The sequence below is a fragment of the Hippocampus comes genome, unplaced genomic scaffold (genome assembly GCF_001891065.2).
Source record: "Hippocampus comes isolate QL1 unplaced genomic scaffold, H_comes_QL1_v1.1 scaffold378, whole genome shotgun sequence".
In the NCBI taxonomy this organism is placed as follows: Eukaryota; Metazoa; Chordata; class Actinopteri; order Syngnathiformes; family Syngnathidae; genus Hippocampus; species Hippocampus comes.
The window spans coordinates 673,299-682,490 of NW_017806061.1; the positions used below are offsets into that span (position 1 = coordinate 673,299).

The 9,192-nt window shown below is 58.7% G+C and overlaps 3 protein-coding genes across 3 annotated transcripts in view; all 3 read left to right on the top strand.

The window, feature by feature from the left end:
- The window catches only part of cog8 (component of oligomeric golgi complex 8), a 5,826-nt gene extending 3,470 nt beyond the window's left edge, over window positions 1-2,356 (top strand). Inside the window, 3 exon segments of the mRNA XM_019893264.1 lie at window positions 1-118; window positions 679-847; window positions 1,789-2,356. The exon segment at window positions 1-118 is cut by the window's left edge and continues 30 nt beyond it. Of these exon segments, the coding sequence (XP_019748823.1) occupies window positions 1-118; window positions 679-847; window positions 1,789-2,048 (547 nt within the window). The 3' untranslated portion in view covers window positions 2,049-2,356.
- Window positions 2,357-2,921: 565 nt separating this feature from the next.
- Window positions 2,922-5,871, top strand: gtf2a2 (general transcription factor IIA, 2). The gene is made up of 4 exons (XM_019893266.1): window positions 2,922-3,137; window positions 4,271-4,375; window positions 5,196-5,322; window positions 5,725-5,871. Exons 1-4 carry the CDS (start codon window positions 3,066-3,068, stop codon window positions 5,748-5,750), a joined length of 330 nt encoding a protein of 109 aa, XP_019748825.1. The 5' UTR covers window positions 2,922-3,065; the 3' UTR covers window positions 5,751-5,871.
- A 1,345-nt stretch (window positions 5,872-7,216) lies between these two features.
- The window catches only part of LOC109529773 (interleukin-17F-like), a 2,685-nt gene continuing 709 nt past the window's right edge, over window positions 7,217-9,192 (top strand). The window contains exons 1-3 of the mRNA XM_019893205.1: window positions 7,217-7,921; window positions 8,851-9,056; window positions 9,147-9,186. Of these exons, the coding sequence (XP_019748764.1) occupies window positions 7,889-7,921; window positions 8,851-9,056; window positions 9,147-9,186 (279 nt within the window). The 5' untranslated portion in view covers window positions 7,217-7,888. The remainder of the gene's footprint in view (window positions 7,922-8,850; window positions 9,057-9,146; window positions 9,187-9,192) is intronic.

Consider the following 9,192-nt stretch of genomic DNA (forward strand, 5'->3'; position numbering starts at 1 on the left):
CCCGCCGCTGGGTCGCTTCCTCAATGGCGTCCTGGCCGCCTTCAACGACCTGCGCCTGTGCCGCCCCCTGGCGCTCGCCCAGAGCGTCACCGCCGACTTGCACCGCGCCCTCTGCCACGTAAGACAAACGCACTCGCGCCAAGTGGGGGGGAAGGCCACGAGGAGCCCAGATACCTTGGAACCTGCGGGCGGGGAAAGAGCGAGAGAAAACGGCCATCCGCTACCCCCGCCTTCTCTGGTTTCAATTGGACAAAAAGGGGAAAAAAAAACAATCTCACGGCACGCCACTTGAGCAAAGTTTCCCAAATGGTTGCGACGCGGCTTTGCGATGTGCCCAAAGTGCCCCCCCCGTCTCGCGGAAAGCCGTTTCATTGTTTTGACTGTTCCTGAAGTCACGGGCTTGGTATTACGGCCAAATGAACAGCGTGTTTTTTGCCGCGAGTGAGGAAGAGTCGCGCGAGTGACACCGGATGATTGACGAGCTCTCGGAGCACACGCTCGTCGTCCACCGGAGGGCGGCGTGACCAGCACGTGACCGCGCGACCCCGCGAACCTGCTTTGAGATTTTGGCCCCATCCTGACCTTTCACCCCAAAGTCGGACATCCGCGACGCTTTCCCGTGCAAAATCCGTCTTTTTTGGTGCGGCGCGTTGACGTCGTGTCGCCTTTTCCCATCAGGTGAGCGCTCAGCTGTCGGCCTTCCACCGCGCCGAGGATTCGGCGTTCAGCGACGGCGAGCGGCGGGTGTTTGCGCGCATGTGTCTCGTCTACGCCCGGGACCTGCTGCCCTTCCTGGACCGATGCCTGCAGATTCTCTTCCCCGCCGCGCAGATGGCGCTCGTCCTCGGTCAGAAGCCTTCGTGATCATGGTCTTTTTTTTTTTTCTCTAAAGCGTAGCGCCGCGCGCGTCGGCCGATGCCAATGGCGAGTACCGATACCACTTCTACTTTTCTCGATTTCCCCCAAAACGGTTGCCTGAAATGTCATCAGAAAATCAATATTTTGTGGAGAAGGCAATCAAATCAACTGAAATCATTATCCGGCGGCCAGAAAGACAAACGCGCGCTTTTCGAGGGAAAACGGCGACGCGCAAAGAACGACGTCGAACACCCGAGCGCCTCAAGCCGGAATTTCGCAACGGGAATGCGTTTGCGGCCGTTTCACGCGACCGCGGAGTCTCGGTCCGACTGCCGGCCGGCGCGCGGCTCGTCAACGCTTTTTCGAAGAAGGTCCAAGAGCGGCCAAAGTTGAGCGGCGCTCATCCCGCGCCCGTTGGGAACATCCCGCGGCGCGGTGAAGGGGCTAACCGGCAACAGGTGGCCGGCTAGCAAAGCGGGCGCTCCGTCCTTCGCCAAGTTAGCCAGGACACCGATTGCGTCTTTGCTTCCTGCCCAAACGCTCAGTGACGGTTGTTCAAAGAAAAGATGAGGTCACGCAGTCCCTTTCGGGAACGTGTCGCAGCCGTGCAATCCGAAGGTCCCGCGCGCATGTGGGACGCGCGACTAAGCCGGCATCGAACGCTCACGTCACCAAGATGGCGCGCATCCGACATGCCGTCAAATGCCACGAAACATGTCATGAACGTAGCGTACGCCGGACATGTGATCAACACAACTTGGGACGCCGGCGGAGCACGTCATGTACATGGCGACCGACGTCGCGTGTCGCACATGCGCCGAGCCCAATGTCAAACATTGCCGCAAGTAAAATAGCGCGAGTCGTATGGGTGACGCGTATGACTCATGTCACAAGGCTGAACTTTGCATTACTGTGTGCGCGTGCGTGTAGGTGTTCCGGCCTCTCACATGCTCAGCGGCGAGCGTTTGGGTCGCGTGGATGCGAAGCGGCTGCTGGAGCCGCTCCGTTTCTTGCTGCCCGAGGACGACGGAGCTCTGGCGGACATCGCCGCCGAGGCGAGCGGCGCGCCGTCGATGTCGGCGCCCCCCCGTGACGCGGCCGCGCGGCCGCCCCCCGGGGACGCGGCGCCGGCGATCGACAAAGACGCCGGAGAGATGGAGACGCTGTTGTCGTGGCAACCGGAACTCTGAGAACCCCACGCGACGATCGCCGCAGAATGCTGTCGGTCCAGTTCCGAGGTGGGTGTGGCCGAAACACCAAAGGCCTCCCTTGCGTTTCGTTTGCTTTTCCGAACAGCGGAGCCAATCAAATGCAATACAATACACGCTGATTGATACAGCGCCAAGCCAAATCGTAAACGCAACGTATAACAAGATGAAAGGGGGCCTGTGTGGCCTTTTCATCCAAACCAATTCACATCCGACTGCGAAGAAAAGGGCGACGTCACGCCGGCTTTTTGGAAACAAAAGGACTTCAATAAATGCAATTATTTCCGTCACCACATCTTTGTTGTCTGTACCGTTGCGTCAAACTTGCAATGGGAAAGAAAAAAAAAACTGAACAGCTTGCGCTCGTCTCAACTGGCCCGTGACGAAAGAAGAAGAAGAAAAAACGCGGGGGGGGGGGCCGTCGGTCGAGGTCATCGGGTCCAACTTTAGTGGTCAAAAGACGTCTTCCGCTGACCGATGAGCAGGAGCACATGGCCCCGGCAGGGGGCGCGCTTCCTGCGAGGTTGAGGTTTGGAATTCGGCAAGTGAAATGGGTTTTCGTGACGTCATAAGTCGGCGCCTCATTCAAGCCGCCAAGGAAAATTGAACCCAAAAAAAGGACGAGGGCGCTTCGAGAAGTCAAGCGTTTAGGTTTACCCCGCCCGCGTTGAGCTCACTCGGATCGTCCCGGTTCCGAAGACGGTCATTGGACTCGGGCTCACTTTATGATGCACTTTTCCTCGTCCGTCTCCGGTCCGCCTATCTTGTGGCCGCTCAAGGGGGCGCCACTTGATCACAACGCACGACTGAACGGGCGAACAAGTCGTTTGCCGCTCGACCGTAAATCGGAAAAAGGAGCAGAAGAAGAAGAAGACGACGACGACGACGACGACGAAGCAGACGGTGGACGCCGTTCTGGTTGCTGTGTGCGTGTGCTTGTTCATTTCCGCGTGGTCGCGGGCCTCGCCGTTGTCTCTCTCTCGCCCGCCTCGGTCGAGCATGGCGTACCAGTTGTACAGGAACACCACGCTGGGAAACAGCCTGCAGGAGAGCCTGGACGAGCTCATTCAGGTGAGCAGCAAGCGCGCTACCTGCTAATGCTACTTAGCTTCCGCTAGCCACACGCACACACACACACACACGACTCTTTGTGGACACACGTTGCCATCGACACGTTCGCTCGCTCGTTTAGCTCGGGAACAAGAGAGGGTCTCTCTCTCTCTCTCTTTTCACATTGGCGGACGGGCTCAGTTTGCGCTAGGCCGGCGCGTTGGTCGTGTCGGACGCGGAAAGCTGGCAAATGTGCGCCCCCCACCCCCACCTTCCCAACGACGGGCCCGTGATGTCTCAGGACAGCTCGCACAGCCCAACCCAGATGACGGCGGCCACTGCAGGTGACCTTCCTTGGTCTCCCCGTTGACCGGGTTCGGCCCCCTCGCACGTCTCGTTTTTGTTCTCCGGTCTAAAATGGGAAGCGCGGGGCTCAGCGAGCGCCTGGGAGAACGCATCCGTTCTGGCCTGTCGAGCCCGGCAACTTTTGGAGTGCGAGCCGTCCGCCCCTGTATGCTTGAAGGCGAAGCTGCTGTATTTGCAGCAAGTGCCGGACTCCTTCGGTGGCATGGACGGCAACGGGTTGAAGCCAACGCGCGTCGATTGCACCTCGTGCCATCCGCCGAACGATGTTTCTCACGGCCGTCACTATTCGCTGCTCGCGTAGATCCCACACAAAACAAAAAAATGCAAGATTAGCCAGGACTAAACATGCCGTGAACATTTGCGTTCACTTGTAAGCCGGCGGACATCGTTGATTTTTGGGGCTTAACCGCTACTGATCCAAAAACAATGAGCGCGAAAGCGAAATACGAAGCAAAGTGTGGATTTTGTCAACCGTTCACCCTACTGTACAGGAGACGGGAAATGTTTTCGCCCTCCCCCCACCGGGGGAGGCATCGAGGCAGGTGGAGCGCAGCTTGTCTGTCACTGTCGAGCTTGTCATGATGAACACATCCCCACAGATGGCGGCGGCGGCGGCGCGACAACGCTCGGAAACTTCAATGTCTGCGGACATCCTCCGTTGGGCCAACAAAAGTGGCAAATGAAGTTAGCGCGCATACAGGCGACATTTGAATACCGTTTGGATGCTTCTCAGTGAAACCCCGGCGCAAGAGAAGCATGTGCCAAGTTCGTGTGTGTTCGTCCGTCAGACGCAGCAGATCACACCCCAGTTGGCCCTGCAGGTTCTTCTTCAGTTTGACAAAGCCATCAACACAGCACTCGCCAACCGCGTACGCAACCGCGTCAACTTCAAGGTGAGTCCGCACTCCTCCTCTGTTTTTGCCTTGATGTCTTGGCCGTCGTCGCCATCCGCCGTCTTCCCGTCACGGCGTCGGGGTGACCCGACCGCCCAAGCGCTCGTGCCGTTTCCTTGCTCCGATGCAGACCCGGGTGCCGCCGAGCGACCGCGTCCGGCTTTGGCGACGCAAATGAGGTTTTACGCCGTCGGGATTTTGGGGTCGGATCGCAGGTGTACCGGCCCGAGCTGCCCGGCGCCGTCAAGGGACGTAACGGTGGACGCGGGACTTGACGGTTGACATGAATTCCAAAATGCGCCCAAAGACGAGAGTGGCCGCCGCGCTGCGACCGGACGGCCGTTACGCGAGCTCAAGCGGCATGGCCATTGATGCCCCGACATCGTTTATAAAAAAAAAAAAAGATTTTCAAGGCACCCTTTGCAATATTATCTCCTCTGCCGGTGCGTGAATCTTGAAAGGCAGCATAAACTGCTTGGAGGTCCACGGCGCCGCCGTGACCGCCGAGTGCCCGTTAGCCGCTCCCAGAGCAAGCATTCGGATGGCGCTGTGAGCGGCCCAATGCCGGAGAGAGCCGCGGACGGTGGGGGGGGGGCGTGCTGCGGCTATCGGAGCCAAAAGAACTCAGCCGCAGGGTTCGTTAAAAAAAGAGAGAAATAAAAAGGCAGATGTCGATCATCGCTAAAATGCCAAATATCGGCCCGGCCGATAATCGCGCTGTCGCTATTTCAGACGTGAAATGGTCGCTTTTGTTCCGTTTGCACACGGAGCGCACGGGCCGGCCGCGTGTTGCGTTTTGACGTTGCGCTTGTGTTGTCAGGGTTCGCTGAACACTTACCGCTTTTGCGATAACGTGTGGACGTTCGTGTTGAACGACGTGGAGTTCCGAGAAGTCACCGACCTCGTCAAGGTGGACAAGGTCAAGATTGTGGCATGCGACGGAAAGAGTAAGTTGTCACGCGCACGTGCTCAAAGTTTCTGGACTTGAAAATCGTGTTTCCAGGCCCTTAAAGTGAGTGAAAAAACATTGCGGTATCGTTTTGGAAGTTGCGGGGGGCCACGCACGCCTGTCTACATATGCGTATTTACTACTGAGTTATTTGGCTTTCAGGTGAATGTTCAAGACGAACCAAAACTGCATTTCCCGCTTTTCTTTCAGTCAATTGTTTGAGATGATGTCATCACCAGTCATCCTTCTACTTCAATGTCTTTACTTTCCTGATATACATGGAGCCTGATTCTTGTTTTTGTTTTTACATTTTTTTGAGAAAGATGACCTGAAGCCAAATATCCCAAACTTTGTGCGTGCGTGTGTGTAAAAAGTCATTGAATTTTTTTTTTTGCTCCAGATTCCGGCTCCAATGCGGCAGAATGACCACGCCCTCCACCAAGACCCTCAAGTGTACATATGCGTGTCATTCGTCAGTGCGTGTCAACTTGCAGCATTTTCTTTTAGGCTTGTTTTCTACCTTGATTAAACTTGAATCCAAAAAGTCCAAAGTCAACACTTATTTCTTTGTATTCGTGCTAATCATTGTTAGCTGTGTGGCCGTGCTTCAATTGGCCTCTTCGACCAAGTCGACTGGCACCAAATTTGTACACCGCCGAAGGAAATGAGACCCCGCGGTCAAAAAAAACCTCCCAAAGCTTTTTTATCCTCATCGTGTCACGACATGAAACGTGGAATCATTGAAAAACGTCCTTCGCGTCGTTCTTCTGTTTTGATTTGCGGAACGAGCGGCGCGCCACCCGGCGCGGAAGCTCCCGTGCATTTGAGGCGAGCGATACCCCTCCGGACCACGGGCGGCGCTACCGATCGGGCGTTGCTCATTCCAACGACGACGAAGCCGCCTCTCGCGACCGTCGCCGAGTCGCGATTGGAGCCGGCGCGGTCAGCCTTTGCACCCTTGCGCGCGGAAGACTTGGCGAGGCGACGCGGCCGAGTCGCGAGACGACTCCGAACACGTGCTCTCGGCGGAGTCCCGGCATTTGTCATTTGTGCCGAGACGAGACGAGACTCGCCCGGGCCGGCCTTCTCCTTGCAAACGGTCGGTGAGCGAGAAGAGGCTTTGCGCGCTCATACCTCGACTCGAGTTGTCTCTGACCTTTTGCGAAATACCAAATGACGTCGCTTTTAGTGTTTGTCACGTGCCTTAGCGATGGATACGCGTCGAGAATTCGAAACGTTGCCGTTGCACCCACCCCCGAGTTCCAAGCAGGAAGATGGAAGTCTCGCTGTCCTATTTACGCGGCGGCCATTTCTGAAGGCGACGATCAACAATTGGCGGGGCGGCGTGTCGGCGGCCCCGCTCTCCTTCCGCCGCCACGGTTCGGCGGGCCGACGCGAGCGGTTCTCCCGATTCGGACCGTTCCTCCGACTTGGGAGGATGGCGGACTCGCTCTCGGAGAGTAGAGCGGACCGTTGGGTCCCTGTCACCGAAGCGTTACTCCTTGAAAGGGGGAATCGTTTAAATCGAGGGACAAAGTCGGCGCAACAACAACAACAACAACCAAGACGCTTCATTTTGTCTTTCCGCGAGAGTCCAAGTTCACAATTGGACCGAAAAATAGGAGCCCGCGACCGAGCGGATGTCGAGGACGGAGCACATTGCACGTCGACTGGCTCGAGAGACGCGGCGAATGTCAGACGTGAACAAAACGCGCTCGAACGCGTCGATGGCTGAAGGCGGCGGCGGCGGGGGCACCGCAGGAAGTCGGTCGAGCTGCGACGTGGGCGCAAACGAGCAGAAAATGTGACGAGAGCGCACTCCGTGCGGTTGACAGTGAGTCACTCGAAACCAGGTCAGACTCTGTGACACTCGTCACTTCCTGTGCCGAGCGCCGACTCTCGCTCCGGCGGCTGCACTCGCAACGGCCGGCGACACGGATGGCGATGGCGCGGCGATTCGAGTCACGTTGCGCGCCAACCGGTCAAAGTGGGGCACGCGGGCTCGTCTCGGGCTCCGCGTGCGCTCGTCTCGCTCTTCTCCCGTCCGACGGCCGTCGCCGTTACTGACGGCCAACCCCATCGACTTTATTGCGCGTTGGTTGCCCGACGTGTCGGAAAAGGTCGGGACGACGCTCAAAACCCCCCGTTTGGAACTTCTTACGCGCGTCGGGAGCGGCGGCGCACCTCGCCCAGTGGAACGTCAACAGGAAGTCGGCCGCCGCGAGATGCGCCAGTCAGCAGCTTTTGTCTGCGGGGGCTCCGGAAGCCACCGTCCTTTCATCCCGAAGCGGAACCCGGCGAGATCAAACGCAAACGCTGAACGAGTTCAAACGCTGACCTAGAAGCTTTCATGTGTGCCAAAGTGGGTCGGGCGTCACGCTTCGTCACGCCGGCCGGTCGGCCCGTGCGGTTTACCGAGGAAGATCAAAGATGACATCAGCACCGGCCAATCGGGATAAAGCCGCCGAGGAACGCCGCGCTCTCGTCATTCGCTCGCCTCGACCTCCGGCGGCACCCGAGGAGCCTCCCAAGCGAAGAACGCAAGATTCCGCCTGGCCGCGACGATGCTTTCCATGCCGAACGCCGCCGTTGCCACGGTAAGACGCGCCGGTCGGTCGCGAGAACCGTTCCGAAGACCGCCGCCTTCGTGCCGAAAGGGCTCGGGAGTTGGCGACGTAGCTGCCGAGACACGTTTGAGCCGACCGGACGCGTGTTTTGGCTTCGGCCTGGATTCGGAGTCACGTTTTAGCATCGCGATGATGACGTTTCAGAACAATAATCGTCAAACGTTGGGTCTGTGAAGCGCCCTTTCGACAAGCTCAAAGACGGCGGTAGCGAGTTCCGAAGCGGCCGAAAGCTCTCCGCGCTCTCCGCCCCGCCGACGACGGGCGATCCGGAGCGGCAGAAGCTTTGCGAGGGAGAGCGCGGATCGGAGGGAGGGGACGAGCCCGCTCGCCCGCATGGCGCCAAAGGAGGGATTGCCCGCCGGCCGCACACTTGCCCTTTTTGGACGGCGTCGATTCGCGAGCGAGCGGCAGAATTTGAGCTTGACGGCGCTCGGCGAAGACTCGGGTGAGCCGGCCGTGGGATCCCTCCGCCTGTTCCAGGTCGAGGTCGAGGTCATCTTTCTTGTCAAATAATGCTCGATGTACGGCACGCGGCATCGATGACGTTTCTTCTTCATCGATCCTCAGCGTTCGCTCGCGTGCCGTCGGAGCGGCGGCTTGCGGGCCGCCGCCGGCTTTTTCCACGTCCTCTCGTCTTCGCTTTGGACCGCGTGTGGCTCGCGGGCCCGAGTCCAAATGAAATGAACTAGTCGGCGGACGTGCTGCACTCACAGTACAAGAGATTTCTGCGGCGCTCGAATGACTTTGAAACGAACGTCGGCCCCGTCCGGCTTACGTGTGCCCCCTCCCGCCATCGATCGATCCCGAGCGTCGTATGAGCCAAATCGGTGCCGACGATGACCCAAAAAATGTGCCGGTTGATGAGGGTTCTTTGATTTGCTGACCGCTGATGCGTTCAGGTCGCGATGACGACGATGGTGGCGTTGCTGTCGGGGGGCGCGCCCGGCGCGGGGGCAGACGGCCGATCCGAAGGCCGGTCGGCGCTCCGCGAGTCCCGGACGGCGGAGATCCAGACGGTGTCCCTCGAGCTCAACCCCGACATCCTGCGTCCCCCCGAAACCTTCCGACCGCTGCAGAACCACTCCATCTCACCCTGGACCTACAAGTAGGAAAACGCGCCCGCCCGCACCCGCGCTCGCACGGCGGGAGACGTTGGTTGACATTTGTGACGCCGCTTCTTCCCCGCGCCGGCCAGCGTGTCGCAGGACGCGTGGGTGTTACCGCCGGTGTCGGAGGCCCGC

Coding starts and splice junctions, on each gene's coding strand:
- gtf2a2 (XM_019893266.1), top strand. CDS start 3,066: ATGGCGTACCAGTTGTACAGGAACACCACGCTGGGAAACAGCCTGCAG. Junction 3,138..4,270: donor GCCTGGACGAGCTCATTCAG/GTGAGCAGCAAG, acceptor TTCGTCCGTCAG/ACGCAGCAGATCACACCCCA. Junction 5,323..5,724: donor TGTGGCATGCGACGGAAAGA/GTAAGTTGTCAC, acceptor TTTTTGCTCCAG/ATTCCGGCTCCAATGCGGCA.